The sequence below is a fragment of the Rutilus rutilus genome (genome assembly GCF_951802725.1).
Source record: "Rutilus rutilus genome assembly, chromosome: 12".
Lineage (NCBI taxonomy): Eukaryota > Metazoa > Chordata > Actinopteri > Cypriniformes > Leuciscidae > Rutilus > Rutilus rutilus.
Genome location: NC_140217.1, coordinates 10,011,150 through 10,039,030, shown reverse-complemented (window position 1 = coordinate 10,039,030; position 27,881 = coordinate 10,011,150). Strand labels below are relative to the sequence as shown.

Here is a 27,881-nt window from a genome sequence, read left to right as displayed (position 1 = left end):
TTAAATGACTTAAATTACAGTTCTGCTTTAATGGCAGTGTGTATTTATTATCAGCCTTGATGTTTGTCATCAGTCTTCCTATGGTGTCATTCTAGCAGTCTGCCGCATGAGGGCGCTTCACCTCTATTCTCTTATAAATCGGCCCCCACATCGAACAATCGGATCCCGGAGACAATCTGAAGACGAGGCGTTTCCAGTCGCTGTCTGGGTCTGCTGTGTCTTCCTTCCCTTCTACTGTTGCCGTTCCCCTTGTTTGGACTACGGACGAAAAACGCTAAACGGACAGTTTCTCAGCTCAATGGATCATGGAAACAGAGAAAAATCCTGAAACGAAGATCAAAAGATAACGAACGCGAGGAATATGACGACGAATGGACATTTTAATAGTCGGCGATCACGAAACGGATGTTTTCCTGTCCAGAAACTGTGTTACCATCGAGGAGACTTGCGGTCTCGGGATGTCCCATGTAACTAAGCTAAACTCTGATTAGGCAAATGTATGGGGCGCGTGCTTTGGAACAAAGGGGAGAAAAAAAAAGTTTGATGTGATTTGTTAATTTGGTTTGTTACAACAGGACGCTTAGTAGTCAGATTTCACGGTCATCGGATTTGATGCTTCCCGCTGAAGGAAAAAAACAAAACAGTGAAGGTTTAACGCAACACCTTTAAGTTTTTATCCTATTTTATGCTTCTTTAAAATGATGAACAACTTGCTTTTGATGCTGTATTGAAAAAAAAATGTGTGATGCTGGACTCTCCAAAGCACAAATAGTATTGCCTGACTGCACTCTGAAGCCTTGACAGCATACGAGGAACAGAGAATAAATCAGAATATATTGTATTTGAAGAGGAGGAGAGAAAAAAAAACATGGCAGTTGAAGGCCGAATAACAATTCTTGACGTTGGACTGATCGCAATGGTGGTTCTTCTGGGTCCTGTGGCTGGTAAGTAATAGTAAACACATAGTAGCAAGCAATAGAAAATATCATAGAATTACAGTACAATTGCAGTTCCACACCCTAGTTTCCCAAATCCCTCCATATCCTCTCAAAGTGAAGGCGTAATTAATTGTACACTGTGTGTGTGTGTGTGTGCGTGCGTGCGTGCGTGTGTGTGTACTGCCACTTTTGTGGTAAATTCACTGCCACCCACATCCATCAGGAACTCTTCATTTCCTGAGTGTGTTTGTTTGTGTGTTTGTGGATAAGTAACAAAGCGAGTCAGTAGAACCACACTTTTTGTACCATTGTGTGTATGGATGTGCATGCCTACTGTATAAATGTGTGCCTCTGTATCTGTGTGTGTAGGTGTGCGTTTGTGTCCATTTAAATATTATTTTTATCTTTATGTATGTATGTGTGTGTGTGTGTGTGTGTGTGTGTTCTCTCTGGCACCAGCCCCTGAGCTGCAGTGGAGCTACTGAGCAGCATCACACAGATAAGATAAGAGCTGACCCTGCTCATGGTTCATGAGGGGAAAATAAAGGCTAAACACTGATTAGCCGTTAAGACAAGCATAAAACTTAATTTCTCATCTTGCGGTTTGGTTATAAGGGCACATTATTGCTTGCAGATCGGCCTCCTCCACAGCTAACCCTGCAGTCTGACCATCGAAGATGGAACCAGAGCCAAATATCAGCTCATATATCAGATTACAGAATGCCAAAAGCTTGCTTATGTCCACTTCAGATTTGAGCCAGCCTCCATCAGTAGAACTTGTGATTGTTGAAATCATTTTAAGTCGGAGTCGGATAATGTTTTTACAACCAATATGTAGAACAATTTTTAAAGCATTATCTTATTTACACAATGATAACTAGCCTAAATGATTATTAGACACCAAAATGAAACCATAAGCATTATGAATCAGAAACTAAAACTATTATCAAATGTTTTTGGTAGTTGAAATAAAGCTGAAATACAATAAAACATAAATATTAGATCCATCCTTTTATTCTCCAAACCGCTTTATCCTCTACTATGGGTTCACAGTCAATCCCAGCGCCTCGGGCCACCCTGGATGGATGGCCAGAACATTTCAGGGCTATTAACATTAGATGAAAAACATAAGCTTATGCTTCAACCACTACAGCTAAAATACCACTAAAGAAAAAAAAAAAAATCAAATCAAAATAGTAAAAAATAAAAGTAATAAAAAAACACATAAAAATGAAAACTGAACATATAGCCTAATAAATAATATAATAGTATAAATAATGTTATGAATTTATAACTGTAATATTAATTTAACTTTTTTTGTTATATGACTAGTTGAATAAATTATGCTAACAACACATTAAAATATTATATATGTTGGTCTGTCATGGGTGTTTTCACACCTAGTTTGTACTTCAAGCGGTCTTGAGCTTGTGTGTATGTGAACACTGCAAATAACCTGAGACTCATCTTTACGGTTTCTCAACCAGAGGGCCGGGGCCCATAGGGGGCCTCAAGTTAAGTGATTTAAAATAAGACAAAACAAGCATTAAAAAAAATCTAAATCAAGATATTATTTTTGTAATACTTTATTTATTGCCATTTATAACAAAGATACAGAAAAATCCTGTATGCAACAAAAAAAAGAAGGACAATTCTGATATTTCTTATTTATATATAATTCAGAGCCTCAACAACTGTTCTTTTCCCTTGAAGAACTTGAAAACCCTGGAGATATAACTAGGAAGGAAGCCTAATTTCAAAAGTGTGGTCTCTAAACCTGGAAAAGTGTAATGTAATTTAATAAAATATTAATTCCATTTGTATAAATACAATGCATATAAAGTCACATTGCCTTTTGAGTATTGTTGTGGACAGTGGGGGATCTTGGAGTCAGAAACCACTGCTCTAAAATTACCCGAAGATGAACCATACAAGTGCTTCGCATATTTTAGAATGCACAATATAGGACATAGGGATTCATAGTCAAAATTCATGCAACCCCAATGAAACAAAGTTAGTATTAAAACACCCTCTGATTTTTCCACTTTGCATCAGTGTGTTCTAGTCCAGTTTCATTTTGAAACTTTGAAAAAATTTCCACCAAACCTATGTGTGTGTGTTTGTCTGTGTGTGCAGTTTCCTCCCCTCCCCTATAATTCTTCTTTTGCGTGTGACAGTAATTTTGTGCGCTTCCTGAAATCTTCATTGCATTGCAATCCATAGTGTGGGATTGTCTGGCCTTTTGTGTAGTTTGGTATAAGTGTAGAACCCCAGCAGGACAATAAATGTCATGTTGCCATATAAGGTCGTGTATTTGATTCTGTGAGTTGTAAAGCATTGAGACAATGTCCTTTCAGTTGTGTAGTTCTGATTTGTTCTGTACTCTCTGTAGTATGTTGATAAGAGTGGCTTATCTATGAAAATGCTTTGTTTACATACCAGGGTTTAAAAGAATATTTCACTCCAAAATGAACCATTTGTCATCATGTACTCATTCCCATCTCATTCCAACTTCATATTGTTTTCTTTTTCTGTGAAAGAGAGTGATTTCCAGTTTTGCACAGGAAAGTGGATGATCAGTCAAATCGACTGTATGTTAAGTTGACATAAAAGTGAACCAGGCTCCCAGTTTGTTTCTGTTCCTGGCCTTGAAAGTGGACTCAGATCTCAAAATAAAGTGATGAACATGGAACGCTTTGCTTTTTGAATGCAAAATATTGGCAAAAGGGGGTTTGATTCACTTTAAAGTTCATTTGGAGCATTCACATTAAAAAAATTAATGTGATTTTCTTTCTTTCGTGAAACAGAAATCTTTGTTAGAATATCAAAGTTTTGTGTGAAAAGTTTTTACAATGATCTTAAATATGGGGGAATAAGTATGCACAGTTAAAGGGATAGTTCACCCTCATGTCGTTCCAAAGCTGTAAGACTTTCGTTCATCTTCGGAACACAAATTAAGATCTTTCTGATGAAATCGAATAGATTTCTGTCCCTCCATTGACAGCTACGCATCTACCACTTTAATGGTTTAAAAAGTTCATAAAGAGATCGTAAAACTAATCCATATGAATTGAGCGGTTTAGTCCAAAATGTTGAGTTTTTGGACCAAATGTTTTTGTCCAAAAAAAGAGACATGATCGATATGAACAGGCTTTTATTCACATATAAACATTCATTAACTCACACATCAGTTGTGGTAAACAGAAGCTCCAACATGTTGGCTTGAAATGCAAGAACCAATGAGGTTTATTCTCGTGTGTTACGCAGCACGTTTGAGCTTCTGCGAGAACCAATGAGGTTCATTCTCGTGTGTTACGCAGCACGTTTGAGCTTCTGCCAGAACCAATGAGGTTTATTCTCTCGTGTTACGCAGCACGTTTGAGCTTCTGCGAGAACCAATGAGGTTTATTCTCGTGTGTTACGCAGCAGGTTTGACCTTCTGCGAGAACCAATGAGGTTTATTCTCGTGTGTTACACAGCACATTTGAGCTTCTGCGAGAACCAATGAGGTTTATTCTCGTGTGTTACGCAGCACATTTGAGCTTCTGCGAGAACCAATGAGGTTTATTCTCTCGTGTTACGCAGCACATTTGAGCTTCTGCGAGAACCATTGAGGTTTATTCTTGTGTTACACAGCACGTTTGAGCTTCTGCAAGAACCAATGAGGTTTATTCTCGTGTGTTACGCAGCACATTTGAGCTTCTGCGAGAACCAATGAGGTTTATTCTCATGTGTTACGCAGCACGTTTGAGCTTCTGCAAGAACCAATGAGGTTTATTCTCGTGTGTTACACAGCACGTTTGAGCTTCTGCGAGAACCAATGAGGTTTATTCTCGTGTGTTACGCAGCACGTTTGACCTTCTGCGAGAACCAATGAGGTTTATTCTCGTGTGTTACGCAGCATGTTTGAGCTTCTGCGAGAACCAATGAGGTTTATTCTCTCGTGCTACGCAGCACGTTTGACCTACTGCGAGAACCAATGAGGTTTATTCTCTCGTGCTACGCAGCACCTTTGAGCTTCTGCCAGAACCAATGAGGTTTATTCTCTCGTGTTACACAGCACGTTTGAGCTTCTGCGAGAACCAATGAGGTTTATTCTCTTGTGTTACTTAGCACGTTTGAGCTTCTGCGAGAACCAATGAGGTTTATTCTCGTGTGTTACTTAGCATGTTTGAGCTTCTGCGAGAACCAATGAGGTTTATTCTCTCGTGCTACGCAGCACGTTTGACCTACTGCGAGAACCAATGAGGTTTATTCTCTCGTGCTACGCAGCACCTTTGAGCTTCTGCCAGAACCAATGAGGTTTATTCTTGTGTGTTACGCAGCACATTTGAGCTTCTGCGAGAACCAATGAGGTTTATTCTCGTGTGTTACGCAGCACATTTGAGCTTCTGCGAGAACCAATGAGGTTTATTCTCATGTGTTACGCAGCACGTTTGAGCTTCTGCAAGAACCAATGAGGTTTATTCTCGTGTGTTACACAGCACGTTTGAGCTTCTGCGAGAACCAATGAGGTTTATTCTCGTGTGTTACGCAGCACGTTTGACCTTCTGCGAGAACCAATGAGGTTTATTCTCGTGTGTTACGCAGCATGTTTGAGCTTCTGCGAGAACCAATGAGGTTTATTCTCTCGTGCTACGCAGCACGTTTGACCTACTGCGAGAACCAATGAGGTTTATTCTCTCGTGCTACGCAGCACCTTTGAGCTTCTGCCAGAACCAATGAGGTTTATTCTCTCGTGTTACACAGCACGTTTGAGCTTCTGCGAGAACCAATGAGGTTTATTCTCTTGTGTTACTTAGCACGTTTGAGCTTCTGCGAGAACCAATGAGGTTTATTCTCGTGTGTTACTTAGCATGTTTGAGCTTCTGCGAGAACCAATGAGGTTTATTCTCTCGTGCTACGCAGCACGTTTGACCTACTGCGAGAACCAATGAGGTTTATTCTCTCGTGCTACGCAGCACCTTTGAGCTTCTGCCAGAACCAATGAGGTTTATTCTTGTGTGTTACACAGCACGTTTGACCTTCTGCAAGAACCAATGAGGTTTATTCTCGTGTGTTACACAGCACGTTTGACCTTCTGCAAGAACCAATGAGGTTTATTCTCGTGTGTTACTTAGCACGTTTGAGCTTCTGCGAGAACCAATGAGGTTTATTCTCTTGTGTTACTTAGCATGTTTGAGCTTCTGCGAGAACCAATGAGGTTTATTCTCGTGTGTTACTTAGCATGTTTGAGCTTCTGCGAGAACCAATGAGGTTTATTCTCGTGTGTTACGCAGCACGTTTGAGCTTCTGCGAGAACCAATGAGGTTTATTCTCTTGTGTTACTTAGCACGTTTGAGCTTCTGCAAGAACCAATGAGGTTTATTCTCGTGTGTTACACAGCACATTTGAGCTTCTGCGAGAACCAATGAGGTTTATTCTCTCGTGCTACCCAGCACGTTTGACCTTCTGCGAGAACCAATGAGGTTTATTCTCGTGTGTTACGCAGCACGTTTAAGCTTCTGCGAGAACCAATGAGGTTTATTCTGTCGTGTTACTCAGCACGTTTGAGCTTCTGCGAGAACCAATGAGGTTTATTCTTGTGTGTTACGCAGCACGTTTGAGCTTCTGCGAGAACCAATGAGGTTTATTCTTGTGTGTTACGCAGCACGTTTGAGCTTCACCAAGAGATTTGTTCTCGCACGTCAAGCAGGTTCAGTTGAGCTTCTGTTTATGTTAGCTAATCAATGTGTATATGTGAATAAAAGACTACATTGTGGTCTGTCTGCATTAGGGATGGGACGATTACCGGTTTCACTATAAACCACGATAAAATGTACTGACGGTTAGTATTATCGTTTAAAATTGAATTATCATTAAAACCGTGTTTGATTATCGCGATTTTAATAACTCACTGTAAATCCTGTCCAGCCAGCAACAGTCTGATGCAGGCGCAGCGCGCAATGTTGTTGTTTTTTATTCGAGAAGGAATGGCGGAAGGCAGATTAATGTTTTAAATCTTACATGATCACAAAAATATTATCAAACTCAGTAAACAATAAATCAACTCTGATTTCATTTTCAATACAATCGAAAACGGAGAAGTTGTATTTGAATGAAACGAGAGAGCACGTCCGTTGTGATGTATGTGCGCTGTGTTATAATGCGTTGCTATTGACGACGGTCATTATAAGGAAGGAAATGCCACAATATAGTCTTGCTTAAAAAAGTGCATAGAGCTGCTGGTTTATTTGTTGTTTGTTGATTTTCAAATATAAAACTTGTTGAAATGTTTTCAGTGTGAGCATCAGTTATTATTTAACACTTTCATCTCGTTTTAACAAAACCGTGATAATATTGATAATCACGATAATTTTGATCACTATTATCGTGATATGAAATTTTCATACCGTCCCATCCCTAGTCTGCATACATTACAGGGTGTGTCTGTGTAATCACACAAATAATTTCTGAGTAATATTGATTAACATCATGTGCTTGGTGGGGTTAGGGTTTGGTTTAGGGTTAGTTGCTTGTAATTATGCATAATTTACTTTTACTATTTACATTAGTAATTACATATAAAGTGACACTGTAAAATAAAGTGTTACCCTTTTGGAATTCAGCACAGGAGTTGTAAGGACTACTTTTATGGTGCCTCACACACATGCACACAAATAGGCCTATTTCTTATTTTGTGAATATTTTAGTGTACACAAATGGTTAAGTAGAGCAGCTGGGTGAAAGTATGGCTGGATGGACAGATTGGAGGAAAGGCAAGGGAGGGTTTTTGGCTAGAAGCGTTAGATGTGAATCAGTATGTAGGTCGTGAGCACATTGCTGTGTTTTGTAGTGCTGTTCAGAAGTGGAGAGTCATGAATTATCCACTTGACTGAGTTGGATTTTGTTTGCTGTCGAAGTGCTTCGTAAACTGGATTGCAGTGGTATCAGGTTGCCCAAGTTATAATTTAATATTATATTGGAGCATTTTGATGAGGAGGCAGTAAAACGCTGGCATGGAGCTAGGCTTCGGGACAGAAGTGGTTCCCATATTCAATTTGATGTGACAATGAACAATTTGAAGCTGTAATATATTTATTTTTCTCTCTTTCCATCTCTTACTTTTTTCTTAATGTTAAAGCAAGTTATTTTTTTTTCTACTCACCCTGTCAGAAACGGTCATCTTGGACACACACACATACACACGTTGGGTTTTCATGTTTTATGTAGACTTTCCATAGGCACCATGTGCATGTGTACTGTACAAACTGCATATTATGTCCCCTAACCCTAAACATACTCATCACAGAAAACTCTGCATTTTTACATTTTCAAAAAACATAATTCTGTATGATAATGGGGACCAAAACAAGCCCCCACAAGGTCAAATATAATTGGTATAACTATAATTGGTATAACCATGACCACACACACACACACACACACACACACACACACACACACACACACACACACACACACACACACTTCCTCCCTAATGTGATTTTTACTTGAATACAGAGAGGGATGAATATACCACATTATTATCCTGATATGTCATCCTATGTCAGAGTCTCCCATTGGCTGACTGCTCATTAGGTTGATGTGTCAGCCAGTGTCAGAAACCACCATTGGCTGATTCTGTGCTGGAAATTGAATTTAGCTTTCAGCCTCATAGAGTAATGTGGCTGAATATATGATATATATGTCTGTATTTTCTACTTATTTCATCCTGCCTAGTGTTGTCCTACAAACAATGATCATATTGAAGGATATGAAAACAAATATAGTGAATGTAACCATGTTATATATTATGTGCTATAAAAGGGGGTATTTTACAGTGCCCATGTTACATATTTTACATTTACTTACCATAGTAATAACAGTAAAGTATGCATAATTACATGCAGCTAACCCACAACCAAATCCTAATCCTACCCTAACCCTATAGTAAGTACATGTAGTTACTTAATATTACTCAGTACTTACTGTAAATATATAATTACACTGTAACAATGACACCTTAAAATAAAGTGTAACCAAAAAGGGTTACTAATCACATTACATTCTAACATTGTAACAACACCATTACAGTCTAAATACAAAAATAATGCTTTTTAAAGCAGGAGTTAAAATCACTACATTTGAAATGAAATGAAATATAAACAAAAGCACAGACTAAATGTTAACTGGTAAGAGGAACACACATGCACTCATCTGAGCTTATATTAGCCTACATTTGATTACCCCATTAATAGACACTTTACAGTTACTGCTATTATAAAAATACACTTGTTTGTAGGTTTAAAATGTTACATATGACACATTTAATGTTCAACAACAATTATTGAGAAAATGTATTTTTTATTCGTCTGTTTGGCGTGTCGTGGCGCTCGTTCATTCGTCCACTTTTCGCTGCAAAATGTAATTATTGCATGTGTAGATTTTAAAATGCAATTTATTCTTATGATGGCAAAGCTGATTTCCATAACTCCAGTGTTACATGATCCTTCAGAAATCATTTTAATATGCTGATTCGCAGCTCAATAAACATTTCTTCATATTATCAATGTTTGGAAACAGTTATGCTGCTTCATATTTTTGTGGAAACCATTTGGGGAAAGTTAAATAAAATATTTAACTTTTATTCAGCAAGGACAAGCCTATAAGATTTTTTTCTCTCAAATCAATGCTTTTTATTATTATTATTATTATTATTATTTTAAGAATCCAGAAAAGAAATGAGTCTTAGATCGGCCCTGTGATGGACAGGTTTCGCTCAGCGGTGCTCAAATTCAATTGAAACGTTTGAAAATATATATAAAATCAGTCAAAATTCAGTCAAAAACCTTTAAAGATTTTCCTGCATTGTTGTATTTTATGTATTACTATTGATTTTGAAAAATAGAGATCTCAATTACATAATGATATAAGTTGATATGATATAAACGAATAAGTTGTATTTCTCTCTGCATAATTTTGATATGTACTTCACAGTTCATGATTTCAATGCATTTCAATTGGCAAAAATTAAAACAGTAATATTAAAAATGTAAATATTAAAAATATTAAAAAAGTTAAAACAACAATAGATAGGCTAACTTAATTTTTAGGGACACAATATGGCCTTTGTCTTTCAAAACAGTATAATTACATGTTATGTGTGTGTGTGTGTGTGTGTGTGTGTGTGTGTGTGTGTGTGTGTGTGTGTGCGTGTGTGTGTGTGTTTGTATGTAGTGTGTGGGCATATATTAATAAAATGTGAAAAATATATCTTTGTATATGCCTGACTTAAATAAATTGAGACTTGGATATATTGAGAGTGGTTTCAAACAGAGATCACGATTCTCCCACGATTCTGAACAGACAACTAAACAAAATAAATGACATGTAATTTACTAGAGGTTCTGACAAAATGTTAATCGCTGCAGTCTATTTAATATGTTTAATTAATCTAAATAATTTTTTTTTTTTTTAAATCGGTTTGAATGAACGATTCAGTGACTCATAAATACTTCACTTGTTTCATTATTGGATGAATCAGCGTTTCTGAAACGCAGATCTGAATGTTCTGGTGTGATTTTGTCAAAAGTTTTGTAGAAACGGGAACCGTTGCCATTTAGGAATGAGATCGCGTGGGTGTTTGAATAGAGATCGCGATTTTTTTAACGATTGATCGTGCAGCTTTAGCCGAGTATGTGCATGCATCCTGTTGGCATAAATAAGATGAGCTGTGACGTGTTTGTCTTTGCATGCACTCTCAGGGTTAGCGTGCGTGTTTGATAGAATAAAGCCCTCTGGGTAACTGCTCAGTTGTGTTGCTATCAGAGAACGTTCACATCCTCCTCCACAAGCAGACCATGAGCAGAGGAGAGAGTGGGAGGAGAGAGAGGCATGCCTCTGTGGACATCATAGCTAAGGATGACCTTGGACTTTATCTCCCAAAGATGAGCTCCTTTCCTAGATGAGCGTTATCTGCATTCCTCACTGATAGCTTCTTCAATCTGCAACCCTTAAGAAAAAACAATTATTATGCATTCTGAAAAACATCACCTGCACAACCTAGTGTCTGTAAGATGCTTTGGGAAGTTTCGTTCTCACAAAGCCCGTCTGGCTGAGATCTTGCATTCTCAAAACAACTGATGGTTGGCATAGAAGAACTCCAGTCACGTGCCTACCCTGTTTTTTCTTCTCTGCCATTGGCTAGATAGTACAGAACACTTGTTAACATGACATTCTGTCCCCTTCAGACCCAGGCTGACAGAATCATCATGTAAGAAGGCAGGTCTTCATATACCGTATGTAGAAATGAAAAAAGTACAAAAAAACACACAAAAAAAAAAACATGATGGAAGCAGACAGGAACCGTATTGGTTTTTAGTAGTCTTTTGTATGAAAAAGGAAACCATTTTATTTGTCATATAGATTCTTGAGATTCTATTATGCAGCAGGAAACAGATATTTTTTTACACGTCAAATAATCAACGTGATTTTTGTTGTTTTATTTATGCACAATAAACAAAAATATCATTATCCAGTAATAAAACATATGTATCATGAATGTTTTTATTATATTATTATTATTGTTACCTATTAGCCTATATTGTGCCATTTTTCAGTAGAATATTAAAGATCAGATAACAAAATATCGGTCAATATCTCTGCTTTAGTACTCTAATAAATGCTTCAAAAGAGATTTTATACTACGTTTAATTTTCAGTGTGAGGGACTGCAGGTTCAATATATATATATATATATATATAATATATATACAGTATATATCATAAAATTAATGATAGCTAATCAAGTTGCTAGGAGTGGTTGCTAGGGGTGTTGTGTAGTGATACATAGAACCGTTGGGTGAAGCGGTCATAGGCGTGTTTTATCGTGAATAAAACACAGCTATTGACCAATCAGAATCAAGGACTGGAACTAACTGTTTTATAAACAATTATATATTGTGTCATTATTTGAATATACTAGCATTGTATCTAACATTGTATTTTCCAATCCCTTTATGTAATAACGCTCTCTCTGTCTGTGTGTTAACTGTTCTTTTAGCTGCACAGAGCGAGCAGAGGGAGTGCGCGCAGTATGCAGAACAGCCACAGGCTGAGCGGATTGAGAACGCCACCGTTCGCTGTAATCACGGACGCCACTGCTTTGGACTCTGGTGGAAAAAAAATAATGAAATCCAACTAGTGAAGCAAGGTATATAAATGCATTCTACACACACACACACAAAGAACTTTACAGTCAGTCTCACCTTTATTTCCTCCATTTACTACAGGTTGCTGGACAAATGTCGGTGACCATCAGGAGTGCCATGAACGCTGTGTGGTGACCAACCCTCCGTCAATGGCCCAGAATGGAACGTCTCGATTCTGCTGCTGCAGCAAAGACATGTGCAACCTAAACTTCACAGAGGACTTCCCACCTCCTTCCCCGACCACCCCACAGCCTCTACGTGAGTGTGTGTGGCTCATAGACTTATAGTGTTCAGAATATGGAAACAAATGAGTACGAGCGAGAGATGTACAGTAGATACAATTGAAAGAACATTTTATTACAGTTTTTTTTTCAATTGTTTACATGCAATTTTGAAAACTGGGTTCTTGAAAACCCAGTTTTCAAAATATAAATCACAATTATCCAAACACCACACTCAATTTGCATAATTCCTAGATTGTTTACAAAATGACACACTTCAGTCAAAACATATACACATTTGTGAAAATGCTATTAGTTTTCATTTAACCAACACAGTCCTCAATGATCAGACACTATTGCAGCCAGTTTCACACTGCTGTGATAAATAAAAAACACATTTGTAAAAAAACTAATTTTTGGAAATAGCATGTGCTAGATTTTTGGCCAGACATTGTTATGTAAGGGATAATTTAGATGAAAAAAAATAAAAATGTGACAAACCCACAACATTCTTCATGATTAGTTTGAGATATAGGGAGAATGTAGACAAATAGGCCTACTATAAACTTACCAAGCACTGCACAACACTGATGCTGCAGACTGAATATTTCAGTCGGAATATTTCAGAATATTTCAGGCAAACGGTCATAGGGCCGCAGGTCGTATACCTTCCACCGCCATGCTGAAAGAAACTCTTCTATTGGATTCAGGAAGGGGGAGTATGGGGGAAGGTATAAGACTTCAAATTCAGGGTGCTCATGGAACCAATTCTGGACCAGAGCAGCCCGATGGAATGAGACATTGTCCCAAACGACAATGTACCGCATCTGGTCCACTTGGTTTAATGCTGTGACAATCTCGTGCAATCTGTCAAGAAATGCAAGTATTAGATTTGCATTATAGGGTCCCAGATTTGCATGGTGGTGGAGGACCCCATTTTGTGTAATAGCAGCGCAAAGGGTGATGTTACCCCCTCGCTGCCCTGGCACATTGGTGATTGCCCTGTGTCCAATTACATTGCTCCCTCTTCTTGTTTTTGCAAGGTTAAATCCAGCCTCATCCACATATATAAATTCATGTTGAATTTCTGCAGCATCCATTTGCAAGACTCTCTGAAACACAGTAAAAGACAATAGGATGCTATTCAATATCTATTGCACAGTATTTTTTTGTGCCAGAACATTATGAGCAGTGCACAATACCACACCATAGTAAGATGAACAATACATACCTCCACATACTCATTGCGCAGATGTTTCACTCTCTCTGAATTTCTGTCAAATGGTACCCGATACAGTTGCTTTATGTATATTTGATTTTTCTTGAGGATTCGACCTAATGTTGACAGAGAGACTCGTTGGATGTTATTGAAATGGTCATCATTGATGATATTGGCTTGGATTTCTCGCAGCTTGATACAATTATTGGTCAAAAACATGTTCACAATGGCGGCCTCTTGTGCACGAGTGAACATAGTGCTCCACCTTGGTGTCCTTAACCCTCAATCCTATGTAAAAAAAATATATACAAAAATACACATGCAGCCTACTGTCAAATGTCACAGTAAACAATATTGATGATAAGTACAGCAAGCTTCAGTTTCAATGTACTGTGTGGTTAGCTTACCTGTTTTCTCGATGAAATGTCAGAATTACTGATGCAACAGTATTTCTGCTGAGATTTGGTTGAACTCTTTGTCCAGCTTCCATCAGCGTCAGTCCATGGTTGATAACATGGTCAATAAGTGTTGCACGGATTTCCTGAGTCAAATTTGGTCCTCATCTTCTTTGTTCAGGTTCTATCAACTCTTCAAGTCCTTCTCTACCTGGGCCTCCTCCTCTACCTCCTTCTCTTCCTCTACCTAGGCCTCTTCCTCTATCTCCTTCTCCTCTTCCTCTACCTGGGCCTCTTCCTCTATCTCCTCTTCCTCTACCTGGGCCTCCTCCTCTACCTCCTTCTCCTCTTCCTCTACCTAGGCCTCTTCCTCTATCTCCTTCTCCTCTTCCTGGGCCTCTTCCTCTATCTCCTTCTCCTCTTCCTCTACCTAGGCCTCTTCCTCTACCTCCTTCTCCTCTTCCTAGACCTCTTCCTCTATCTCCTTCTCTTCATCTACCTCCTTCTTCTCCTCTTCCTCTACCTAGGCCTCTTCCTCTACCTCCTTCTCCTCTTCCTAGACCTCTTCCTCTATCTCCTTCTCTTCATCTACCTCCTTCTTCTCCTCTTCCTCTACCTAGGCCTCTTCCTCTATCTTCTTCTCTTCTTCCTCTACCTGGGCCTCCTCCTCTACCTCCTTCTCCTCTTCCTCTACCTCCTTCTCCTCTTCCTCTACCTAGGCCTCTTCCTCTATCTCCTTCTCCTCTTCCTCTACCTAGGCTTCTTCCTCTACCTCCTTCTCCTCTTCCTAGACCTCTTCCTCTATCTCCTTCTCTTCATCTACCTCCTTCTTCTCCTCTTCCTCTACCTAGGCCTCTTCCTCTATCTCCTTCTCTTCTTCCTCTACCTGGGCCTCCTCCTCTACCTCCTTCTCCTCTTCCTCTACCTCCTTCTCCTCTTCCTCTACCTAGGCCTCGTCCTCTATCTCCTTCTTCTCCTCTTCCTCTGCCTAGGCCTCTTCCTCTACCTCCTTCTCCTCTTCCTCTTCCTCTTCCTAGACCTCTTCCTCTATCTCCTTCTCCTCTTCCTCTACCTGGGCCTCCTCTATCTCCTTCTCCTCTTCCTCTACCTGGGCCTCCTCTACCTCCTTCTCCTCTTCCTCTACCTCCTTCTCCTCTTCCTCTACCTAGGCCTCTTCCTCTATCTCCTTCTTCTCCTCTTCCTCTACCTGGGCCTCCTCCTCCTCTTCCTCTACCTCCTTCATCTCCTCTTTGAGCTCCCCCACTCATTCTCACTCTTCTTCTTCTTCTAGCTCCTTCCATATTTGTTGAAGACAGGTGATCTCACCTGCTGCCTTTTATAGCACACCTGAGTGCTGCGTTTTCAAATTAGCACATGTGTGCTTCCACACCTGGTGGATGTGATTATCCAATTCGTTCATTAGTGTGGTCATTGGCAATCCGGGGCTTTGTAATGACAAGGAAGTAACCTCACAATCCTTATCTGTGTCTAAGGTGTGAAAATGTGTGTAGAGTTTTACAAATCACTGTGTGTAATGTTTTGCAAAAAGGGTGAAGCAGACATTGTGTGTAATGTTGTGCAAATCTGTGGAGGTGTTTTGCTCATTGGAGTAGAATTTTGCAAATTAGTGTGTAAACAATCGTAAAAAAAACTGTAATTAAAAAAGTATTGCCATTTTGTTAGTATCTTATTCACTTTCTGTCTATTGAATAACATATTCTCTTTGAATCCTTCAAGACTCGCACCGACTCTACAGAAATGAAGCCATCATTGCCGCTTTAGCTGTGTCCATGGTTGTCATCATTTTTATTTTTTTTGGTTACTTTATGACAAGAGGTGAGTTACCGTAGTGATGTTATGATGCATTAAATGTATGATTCAATCCTGACGATTAAATTACCTATGTGCGTGTGGGTTTATTTGCCTGTGTGTATTCCAGGATGTGGTAAACTCCAGCATAACTTGGATAATCTGGAGACAGCGCCTTCCCCTTCCCCTTCTTCTCTGGATTTGGACAACCTTGTTCTGCTGGAGGTAGAAGACACCAATCACAGCTTGATTCTTTTTGCCGTGCCCGTTTAAGCAAACAAAATAGTGTATAAACCTCTAGGGAAAATTACATTTATTTTAATGAAAAATATATTTTTTTATATATATATATATATATATATATATATATATATATTTTTTTTTTTTTTTTTGAAAATTGTTAAACCAACATAAATTATATAAAAATAAATGGTGAAATCGTTTGAAGAGAAATCATGTAAATATAATGGGCCATTTGGATTTGACTTCAGGGATCAGTATTATTTGTAGGAATTGGTGTTTTTGTACTGTAGTACTCTAATATTTATTAAATATAAAAATAATATTTGCTAAAAAAAAAAAATCAAAATGACCTTTTACCCAGGAGACCTATAGTAAATAGAAAAAATGTGGCAACAGTAAATAACAATCCAAGTAAGAAATTTAGGCAAAACTTTGTCAAATAATTCATATTGATCAAAAGTGACAGTAAAGACATTTATAATGTCACAAAAGATTTCTATTTCAAATAAATGCTGTTCTTTCTATTTATCAAAGAATCCTGAAAAAATATTGTGTATCAGCAAAGCACTTTTTAAAATAACAAAGGCAATCAAATGTCAAAAGTTTTTTTAAGAAGTTAGTTACTCAAAATATATCACAAACAAATATCAAATAACCTTTTTTTTTTCACAAAATCTGTAATCTTCTGTCGCTTTTTGGATTTAGTATAAGACCCAAAAGCATCTGGGTCATGTTTGCATTTTCTTCTGTTACTGGCCATAATTCTAATATTAAAATCAGGATTAGGCATAAAATAAATATCATCTGATAATAGTTCTAACCCTGCTGAGTGGAAGATAGGAATCATGTCTTTGTGGCAGTTTTTTTGTTGTTGTTGGTGATTAAGGGATGGTACAAGACTTCTTCACCTCAAGAATGGCTATCGAAATCAAAAATATATATAAATAATGATCTTTTTACCCATACTTTTCTCACTTATTTTTGATCTCTTTCTGCTCTTCACAGCTGATTGGCCGGGGCCGGTACGGAACCGTGTATCGCGGTTCGCTGGACGGCCGATCTGTGGCTGTGAAAGTTTTCATCTCCTCTAACCGCCAGCAGTTTACTAACGAGCGTTTGATTTACCGCAATCTCCTGGATCACGAGAACATAGCACACTTCTTAGAGAGCAAGGAACGTGTCGGCACAGAAGGCAGGACAGAGTTTCTCCTCTTGCTGGAGTTTTACCCTCATGTGAGTATCGCAAGAACACTGAGGAACCCAAACCAAGTACCAAAAGCAAAAACTCCAGTCTAATTCCAGATTTATTATTCTTTTCCTGTCAACGATTTGGCCTGTTCTTATTTTTCTCACACATTCCTTCTCTACATCACAGCTCCAAAAGTGCAAGCATTCGCATTTATGTTGTGGTTATATTTAGAGACCTGAGGGATCTGATGTCATGTTTGATCTTGTGGTAACAGCATCCCACGAGTGCGATTTGATATCTTCAGATATCACTAAAACTTTCTCACTATCTTCCTCATGTTTTTCTCTGCATCCTTTTTCTCTCTCTCTCTCTCTCTCTCTTTTTAGCAATTATGGAGCAAAAAAAGTTCACAATTCAGTAGAATATCCTCATTTAACCTCTCTTGTTGCTAATTCACACCCACAAAACACTTACTCGATATTATGGAGGAAGAGAGAGATTATTGACTGAACTGCGAAGTATTCAATTATTCATAACCGTGGGCTTTCAGCCTCAAGCCTCAAGCCAGGTTGCCATGGTGACAGGAGGCATCCCTGAGGTAGTCCTGCGGTATGGCAGGAGTGCATTAATTGTGCTACTCCTGTAACTTTGAGATACACCGGCTCTGTTCATCCTTGCTCTGCGCTTTAATGTCATCCTCCCTCGCTCCCCCCTGTGTTTTCCCTGTGTGTTCCTCCCTGTCCATTGTAGATGATTTCCTCTGAATAGAGTACTCCCTCTGTCTTTCCCAGGGCTCTCTGTGCACGTATCTGAGCGGGCGGACTGTGGACTGGCTGGGCTGTTGTCGTTTGGCTCTGTCGGTCACCAGAGGGCTGGCGTACCTGCACACAGAGATACAGAAAGGGGGTGAGACACGAAACATTTAGTCATCATTCACTCATTCTCAAGTCGGTTTTCCAACCCGTATGATTTTCTTTCTTCTATGGAATACAAAAGCAAAATGTTGATGATATACACCACTGTTCAAAAGTTTGGTGTCAGTAAGATTTTTTTTAAAGAAAGAAATTAATACTTCAGCAAGGCACATTAAATTGATCAAAAGTGACAGTAAAGACGTAAAGACAGTAAAAAGACAGTAAATGTTACAAAATATTTCTGTTTCAAATAAATGCTGTCCTTTTTTTCTATTCATAAAAAATAAATCCTGAAAAAAATCATCATGGTTTCCACAAACACATTAAGCAGCTTTTTTCAACATTGATAATAATAGGAAATGTTTCTTAAGCACCAAATCAGTATAAGAATGATTTCCGAAGGATCATGTGACATTGAAGACTGGAGCAATGATGCTGAAAATTCAGCTTTGCCATCACAGGAATAAATGACATTTTAAAATATATTTCACAGTTGATGAAGGCAACATTTTTAGAGAGCAGACCTTTTTTGCATTCTTTAACTACTGATATGTACTGTATATAGGTCTTAGCACTTAATGAATTGGGGGAGCGAGGGGAGTGCTTTGATTTTAAAATATCAAAAATAGAAAACAGTTATTTTAAAATTGTAATAATATCTCACAATATATATTTTTTTTACTCTATTAAATAAATGCAGCCTATGTGAGCATAAGAGACCTTTTTCAAAAACATAAAAAAAATCATACTGGCCCTACAGTTTTGAGCAGTAGTGTTTGTGAACGGGGGACTCAGGCTGTCAAAATGGCAAAAAGGTATTAGCTACTTAAAATACACTTTCGATTTTAATTTTGAGTGTTAAATGGAGTCACAGTATGGATGTGATAGTGGGTGTGTGCACTTTATTTATAGACTCGGTATGAGAAAGCAGGAAGGCAAGGATGGGGCGTAATTCTCAATGCTTTTTTTAGTTTTCTTTGTCTTTGTTTCAGTGTGAAAGGCTCTAAAAGTGTTCAGATTTTATTTAGTGTCAGAAAAATGGCATGTTAATGAAAGGCGACAGAAAGGGAGACTAAAGAAAGAGAGAAAGTGATGCTATGTCTTCATCTTCATCCCAGTGGACCCAGTCATTCTAATATATACTGACACGTCCTTTTCAACTCACAAAAACGAACCACCCTTCCTCATACAATTGCACGCTCATTTGTCCTTTCATATACAGCATTATTATATAACAAAGTAGCTTGGCTCTAAAATCTGTTTGGATGGGCCATGGTCAAACCAATAAGTGTGGAAACCAATTTTCTTTTCACACAATAGTGACCACTACCAGTGACAGTGTAAAGGTTAATGAAATATATTAATTGGTTGTCTTAAGCACTAACTAGACAACTTGCAATAGTAAAATCCCTGTTACATACTGTTATTTCTGGAGACACAAGTGGGTTCTAGTGCTCTCTAGTGGCAATTCTGATATTGTGGTTCACTCTCATGCAATTTTCTCTCCTCTCTCGTCCCACTCCATCCCCTTCCATCACTCTCTCCCCTCCATCTCTTTTTCCCATTGTTAGACTTGTATAAACCGGCCGTGTCTCACCGGGATCTGAACAGTAGGAATGTACTGGTGAAGACAGATGGCTCATGTGTTATCAGTGATTTTGGACTTTCCATGGTTCTGACGGGAAAGAGACCACCTGGGCATGGAGAAGAGGACAACAGTGCCATCAGTGAGGTTAGCAAAAAGCAATTCAGACTGGTCCAGTCTAATCCAACCCAGCATAGTCTAAACCTGACCAGTGATTTGGACAATAATACCTCAGAATAATCATATTATACCCCTTTCTGACTGAATAGGTTGGTACAGTGCGGTACATGGCCCCAGAAGTGCTAGAAGGGGCAGTGAATCTGAGAGATTGTGAGTCGGCACTGAAACAAGTGGATGTTTATGCGCTGGGTCTGCTTTACTGGGAGACCTTTATGTGTTGTGCTGACCTCTTCCCAGGTACCACTCGCATGTACACGTGTGCAGATCTCTCCATGTCACAGCTGCTGTGTCACAGCTGTTTGTAATCAATAAAAATCTTCTCTACCACCAGGTGAGACAGTGCCAGCATTTCAGATGGCTTTTCAGGCAGAGGTGGGCAATCACCCTACCATAGAGGACATGCAGGCACTCGTGTCGAGAGAAAAAGAAAGACCCAAATTCCCAGAGGCCTGGAAAGAGAATAGTCTGGTGAGAAATTAGGATGTGAACACACATGCACAGCTTATTAAAAAATAGGAAACTAAAATAGATTTGTTGATGCTGATGTATGTGTGTGTGTGTGTGTGTGTGTTTATGTGCAGACGGTGCACTCTCTGAAAGAGACAATGGAAGACTGCTGGGATCAGGATGCCGAAGCTCGACTTACAGCTCAGTGTGCAGAGGAGAGACTCACTGAACTTCTCCTTATCTGGGATCGAGAAAAATCAGTTAGTCCTCCTCTTAACCCCAGCACTGCACTGTATAACCACAGGTAATCAATAACCAATAATTACAGTAAAACCACAGGTAATGACTGAGTTACGTCTAGGTTACGAATTTGGATCTCGCCAGGGAGCCCAATCATCTTCGAGTGAAACTAAACGAGCCAATGGACATTGGCGTGCGAGATTTGCATCGCTCGCTCTGCCCTGCAGCATTCGATGAACAGGCCCCACTTCAAACGTAGACGTGTCTTGTAGAGCGCGCCCTCGCTGAAGTGATGGTGTCTACCAACGCCTGGGGTATCTCACCTAAAACCTCTTCGTCCTGTCACGACCACACGTGGAGGTTCCAGAGGGCTGGACATGGGTGCCAGAGGGTGCCCCGTCTCTGAGAAAGCAGGTCCTTCCTCATAGGGATGCGCCAGGGAGGGGCTGTCGTGAAAAGCATGAGTTCTGGGATCCAGGTCCAGTTGGGCCAGTAGGATGCAACTAGCAAGACCTGCTCCTCGTCCTCCGTGACTTTTCACCCGTGTCAACTCTTTTAGGAAGTGCTCTTTAAGTGCTAAAGTGCAGGGATTTAGTGCAGCCTGCAGTGTGCAGCAACAATGCTCTTTTGCTGTATGAACAGCAGTATCTCTTTGAAGATCGCAATCACTGCTGTAGCGCCAAAACTGGAGCTTCACCCGTAGCACAGTCAAACAGAGATTGCAGCTTCTTTGCAGGAACACACTGGCTCGGCTCCAAAGTAAAATGCTAAAGTGCGATCGCACAATGTCCATTGGCTCATTTAGTTTACACTCGAAGATGATTGGGCTCCCTGGCGAGATCCCAATTCGTCAGTTACCGTTCTGATGTAACGTTGAATGTGACCGACTGAAAGGGAACCTATAATCACTGTCACTCACAAAAAAAAAAAAACTTAATCACTGACCATTCACTGTACAACCACAGATAATCAATAACCGGTAATCACTGACGACTCACGCCCACACATACTCCGTGTGTGTATGCGGTGCGTGTTGCAGTGCGTATGCAGTGCAGGAGCAGCACGCGCTATAGTGCTTTCACAAATGCTGCGTTTGCAGTGCGTAACTGACCCGCGGCTGTACCACAAACACATACTCACTATTTTAATTTCAAATCCAGAAGTTCTCAGCAATTTTTATTAATAAAAAGTTTTGTCAGCATTGCGATTCTCTTTGTACACATATACACTCTTTAATAGACGTATTCACGTTTAAACACAATTTAAACAACGTATTATTCAATGCTACTTCTATATAGATTTATATATTAAGTTGCTCAAGCAAGTGGTCAAATATTTAACCATGTTGCCTACTTATATTAAAATCGCAAACATTTTAAATTAAAACTTAAAATTGACAAAAACAGCCGACTTTCATGCCTTTTGCATTTAAAATGTAATACAATAAATCTTGCATGTCACAAAGAACTTGTTTTTCCACCTCCATGAATGAGACGAGTGTTGTTCATTATGTCGCCTTGTTGAGGTAAATTGTAGTTTTCCTTGATTTACCCCGGTCTTAAAATAAAAAGATGACTGTGAAAAATAGTAGTATTAAATTAAATACATTTATGGTGAGACTATTATATTTTCATGTCAATCTGTGTTCATTTTGACCACGAACCATGCGCTGTCACTTTAATTCAGCGCGTCCAGCACAGCAAAAATAGACTCTGTGCGGAAACGATCACTGCTCTGCTGTATACGCACCGCACCTGGAACACATTGCCGGAGCGCATCCGCGTACAGTGTGAAAGCTCTAACCTGTTAACATGGGTGCGGAAAAAAAAAATGCACAGCAAACGTCATTGTAGTACCACAGGTAATCAATAACCAATAATCAGTGTACAACCGCTGGCAATCAATAACCAATAATAAGTGACCACTCACTGCATAATCAGAAGTAATCAATAACCAGTAATCACTGGAATTCACTGTTAAACCACAGGTAATCAATAACCAATAATCATTGATTACTCGCTGTATTGCTCAGGTCATTAATAACCAATAATCACTGGCCACAAACTGTATAGCCTCATGTAATCAATAACCAATAATCACTGGATGACTCACTGTATAATCGGAAATAACTGAAACCCAATAATCACTTACCACTCACTGTACAACTGCAGGTAGTCAATAATCACTGATTGAACAACCTTGTTATTGCACTGTACAACCACAAGAAATCAATAACCATTAATCACTGCATAACTAAAGAAACTCAGTATATAATAATTTCTTAATTTCAGTAGTTTAATTAAACCACAGATAATTAAAAATCTGTAACAAATAATACAGTTACGTCTAACACTGCACAACCTCGGTTAATGAAATCTGTAAAACTCAAAATAATCAATAATCAATTAACACAAACTGTCATAAATCATGGACATTTGTTAGCATTTGAAATGTGTCTATGTCTATGTTACACAACGTCTTTATCTCATGTGATTCAACCAACACTACTTAAATTTTCTAGGAATATCTCTACTGGAAGGCAGACACCTAAGGTGGGTTCTTTCCTTGAACACTCATCCACAAACACCGAAAACCATGAGGGTACTGATAAACCCCTCCACAATGACACCTCAGTGGGAGGGTCTAACCCTGCAGAGAAGAACAGGAACTGCATCAACTATGAGTGGCAGCAGGCCCAATCACGTCAGTCTGGCACAGAAAGCTCCTCCCCCACTCCTGTCTCAGAGTCCTGCAATGCCACTCAGCCTCCACCAGTGGGCAACAGTGGTCCCCTCTGTGCTCAGCTGACCCGGGAAGACCTGGAGACACTAAAACTGGACCCAAGTGAAGTCCAAAGGAACTTGAGGGAGAGCTCAGATGAGAGCCTAATGGAACATTCGCAAAAAGAGTTCTGCTCTCCGGAAAAAATGACCTCGCACAGCCCGTTCTACCCCCTCACGAAGATGGCGTCTGAGGTTTCGGGGTCACAGGGTTCCAGTCGGGCTGCTGACACCACTATAACCATCTTACCTAAGCAGCAGAATGTCCCTAAGAGACCGAGTAGCCTAAGTCTCCAAGCCAAGCCTTCTGGGAAAACGCCCACCTCGTCATCCTCATCACTACGGATGAAGTTTGGAAAACTCGGAAAGTCGAATCTGAAAAAAGTTGAGATGGGTGTGGCTAAAGCCAGCGTGGTGAGCACAGCACATGAAGCCAGGCCAATTACCGTTGCCAACAACGATGCCGTGACAGCAGTGAATAAAGCACCTGAGCCAGCAGCATGCCCAGCCAACGCTGCCGATGTCCATTGGAAGGGCGCCATGAGTTCAGAGGACTTGACCTTCGGCCTCTTGAACACTAGCCCTGATGAGCAGGAGCCTCTTCTGAGAAGAGATGCGCACCCTGACAATGCAAACAACAATAACAGCAATAACAACAACGGCGAAGGAGAGGGTGAAGGAGACACTGAGGATGGAGAAGGAGGAGAGAACAGTGAGAGTGTTGGTCCAACAGGGGACGCTCCATTGGCTTCTACCGTGGAGCCTGTTGCTTTGCCTGGCCCTTGTCCTGCCCCAACTGTGGTTCCTCCACAGGCCCAAACCCAAGCTCAGACACACGGAGAGGCCCTGCTCAGACAGAACCGTGTGCGCAGACCCGAGAGACCCAACTCACTGGATCTGTCCATCACCACACTGCCATTACTGGGTGAGTATTAGTGCTGCAAGCTCAACGACTTTTAATGAAACTTACCTTTTAGTTTTTTTGCAGTATCAATGAGTTTTTTCAAGGGGAATGGGGGTTCAAAATTTGTAGACTTTTAGACTTGCTGATGTTGATGGTTTAAATTAATTTATCACTGTATACAAGACACAGAATACATGCAACAGAATCCATTGGAGGATTCTCTCTACAGAGCCAATGGGTGAAGCTTGACGTCCAGCTACCCCTCTCTGAACATAATGGGTGGAGCTCGAAGGTCCAGCCACACCCTAACCTGATCCCTTAACCTAAAATGAACCATTACGTCCAGAGAGGGGGAGCTGGATGTCATTTGGTTCTGCACTGAGCATCACTTGGAATCCATGGAATTGTGGAATAGCTGCATGTGTTAATACTCTTCATTTCATAATTTAGAAGTACATATAATTGGGCCTGTAAGACACAGCTTGTTTTTCCTGTGATCATTTCTACCAAACTTTTCTTTTGTCTGTTGGAGAACTCTTACCAAATCTGTCAATCGTCCTGTAACAGTGCATAAAGTAAAATAGTCAAGTGAAGTCAAGTCACCTTTATTTATATAGAAATTTTACAATACAGATAGTTTCAAAGCAGCTTTACAGAGATAACAGGAAAATAATGCAACAAAGTTTGTTTTCTAGAAGAAAATAGCGTCACAGTCCAGTTTAAGTAAGTTCAGTGATTGTTCATTTTGGTTGTAAAAAAGTTATTAATTTAGTTCATTTATATATATAGCCGCTCTGGGAAAAAACGTGATGTCATCGTTCAGCTCAGTTCAGTTCTCATATAATGGTGTCAATACAGGCAGATCAATAATATTGTTGAATATTAAATGAAATGTCCCCAACCAAGCCAAAGGCGAAAAAGGCGACAGTGGCAAGGAACCAAAACTCCATCAGGTGACAGAATGGAGAAAAAAACAATAATTTAATGATTGCATATTACTATATGCTAATAAAATCTTAAATTACATTTAATAATAATATTTATAATAATTGTTAATTTATGTGGGGTTGGGTGGGCTGGCTTCCTGTTGATTGGTAGCTTCCTGTTTTCACGTAAACACTTAAATCCAACTATTTTCTCATTCGGATTCAAAAATACCTTGCGCACATGCGCAGTGGCGTAATGTGTATTGTTTACATACATTTTACTTGTTACAAATGTGCGAATGTTTAGTTCACTAGCCAAAGTTAATACGTTGCTGTTACTATTTAAAAATCATGCACATCTACACAATTGACCCCTAAACAATGTTGTCATTTCTTGGTTCGCCCACAGGAGGCAAGTCTGCCGGCGACGTGACAGAGGGATCAGGAGATAAAATCAAGAAGCGGGTGAAGACACCTTACGCTCTGAAGAAGTGGCGTCCTGCCAGCTGGGTTATCACCACGGATACAATGGATGCTGAAGTCAACAACAACAAATGTCATGGAGGGCCCGGGCAGAACCAGAATCAGGCTGGTACCAGCAGACCTAAATCAGCCTCGGCTGTGTATTTAGGAGGATCTCGCTTCTCAAATCCCAATGACTGTGACTTTTGAACTTTGACCTCACTTTGATCTTGAAAAACAGGCTAAAATCATATAAACATTCAACTCTACAGCTCTAAACAGTCTGAAGGCTGTGGAGACAGATGTGGACTGGACCATATACATGTCTTAAATTTAAACCCAATTGTAAGCACAGTATGAGTCTTAGTGGCTTTACATTGAAAAGAGCTATGCAGCCATCTTTTAGTTTAATGTTTGTATGTTTTGGGGTTAATTAAGTCACTTTTTAGTTGCACTTATTTGCTACAAGTTATAAATCATAATTATTTTGACCATATAAAATGGTCCCTAATATTAATCCAGTCTAAATGTGTACTTAATCGTCACACTCCCAAGGTCAAGAAAAACCTGGAAATATCAGGGAATTTTCAGAATTCTGATTACTAGACCTGGAAAAAAAGGAAACAAAATAGAAATTTATATAGTCAATATTAATTATGCTCATCTCTCTCTTTGTGAGTGTAACCTCTATAAAACTATTAAACATATAAAAAGAGTGATAAATTCATTAGTCAGAATCTGTGGGAACCCTTTTATAAGATTATAGGGCTACTCATTAACATTCATTTTAAGAATTTTGCATGAAAGGTGACAAAGCTTTCATTTTTGCCCATGCAGACCTGAAAAATAATGTTTACATTCTCTACTACTTTCCCGTCCCCGGTTTCCTGCAGCTTTGAGATTTATCAGACGATATTACTGATGTTCCCGTGTGACTGTGGTCATGACATCTGATACTTGTAAGCGTTGGTCATGAATGACAGCAGGCTTCTTCCCCTTCTGAGGTCAACACACTATAAAAAAGCAATTCAACACATTTCACTGTGGTGGCACTATGTATCTCTCAGCATAACACATTCAAGACTGCAACAAGACAATGTTTAGAAATGGTGTGACTGTACAGAGACCACGACAACATCTGATATGACACCTCTCGCTTTCTGGACAAGCTTTACTCAGAGACGAAAGACAAAGCTGCACTGGGTCTGGTAAACCGACTGTTCTGGATCCTGTTAAAATGTCTAATGATGCTTTGGACCTACTTGTTATTTACTTATTTTTCTATGTGTGAGTGAGTGTGCATGAGCGCACAAGCTGAGTGTTTGTCTTTTTGTCTCGTCTGTGTTCGTGTGAAAGGTTTTTGTGTTGCATGTTTGTATCTATTCTTGTGGGAATGTGCATCTTCATCTTCTTTATGCACTTACCTGTTCTAGTCATTTGATAAACAAGGAGACAAGTTTGTCTTTTTTTTCAAAGCACAGCACACAAGAGCAGCATTTTATGCTATGCACAAAGACATGAAGCAAGCAGCTCTGGTCTGAAATCAAACATTCTTGTGTAACCAAAATGCGCTGGCATGTCAGTGATAATTGACTGGACGCTGTCATTATAATCGTATAAACAGAGTCCCATATTATCCCCACCTTAACTGACTGTTGCATGTCTTAAATGCATCTTAAAGAGCACAAGATACTTTCAGCTGCGACCCTGGTGTGTTTATGGACATGTGCATGTATGCGTGGATGAGTGTTTGTATGATGTTATTCACCCGTTAACACAATCGTTGTAATCGTAGTGTCGTGATCAATCATTTTATTACCCCTTGCTGAAACATTTTGAAAATTGTGATTTGTATAAGAAGGTGCAGACTGTAAAAGTGTATTGTTATCTGCAGATTTAAATTAAATTATGCTTTGCATTTGCATAGTCTCAGTTTATTTACAGTGTCATGAAAATACATGATGTAACTGCTATCAAATGATGTGAGCATTTGGAGTTGCAATATGAGACTATCACCACTAGTCGACGCACTAAAACATGTTATTCTAACCTTGACCCTTGAGAAATCATGCATTTTTATTAAAGCATTTATTGATTTGCTACCGTTACACTAAAGTAGAATATTAATAGAAACAACAGATTATAGGGAATAGGGATTTATATATTTAGTAGCCTACACCTTTTAGGAAGCCTATAAAGGTATTCATAATAGTGCTTTTCATAAACAACTGCAACTTC

General features: G+C 39.4%; 1 protein-coding gene across 1 annotated transcript; it reads left to right on the top strand.

Moving 5' to 3' along the window:
• Positions 1 to 147: 147 nt before the first annotated feature.
• Positions 148 to 27,565, top strand: bmpr2a (bone morphogenetic protein receptor, type II a (serine/threonine kinase)). The gene is made up of 13 exons (XM_084425217.1): positions 148 to 944; positions 11,982 to 12,131; positions 12,211 to 12,387; positions 15,702 to 15,800; positions 15,904 to 15,998; positions 17,022 to 17,249; positions 17,997 to 18,111; positions 19,691 to 19,851; positions 19,974 to 20,121; positions 20,216 to 20,352; positions 20,466 to 20,635; positions 23,093 to 24,276; positions 25,591 to 27,565. The coding sequence occupies exons 1-13, from the start codon at positions 869 to 871 to the stop codon at positions 25,851 to 25,853; spliced, it is 3,003 nt and encodes a 1,000-aa protein (XP_084281343.1). The 5' UTR covers positions 148 to 868; the 3' UTR covers positions 25,854 to 27,565.
• The last annotated feature ends 316 nt before the right edge of the window (positions 27,566 to 27,881 follow it).

Coding starts and splice junctions, on each gene's coding strand:
- bmpr2a (XM_084425217.1), top strand. CDS start 869: ATGGCAGTTGAAGGCCGAATAACAATTCTTGACGTTGGACTGATCGCA. Junction 12,132..12,210: donor AATCCAACTAGTGAAGCAAG/GTATATAAATGC, acceptor CATTTACTACAG/GTTGCTGGACAAATGTCGGT. Junction 15,801..15,903: donor TGGTTACTTTATGACAAGAG/GTGAGTTACCGT, acceptor TGTGTATTCCAG/GATGTGGTAAACTCCAGCAT.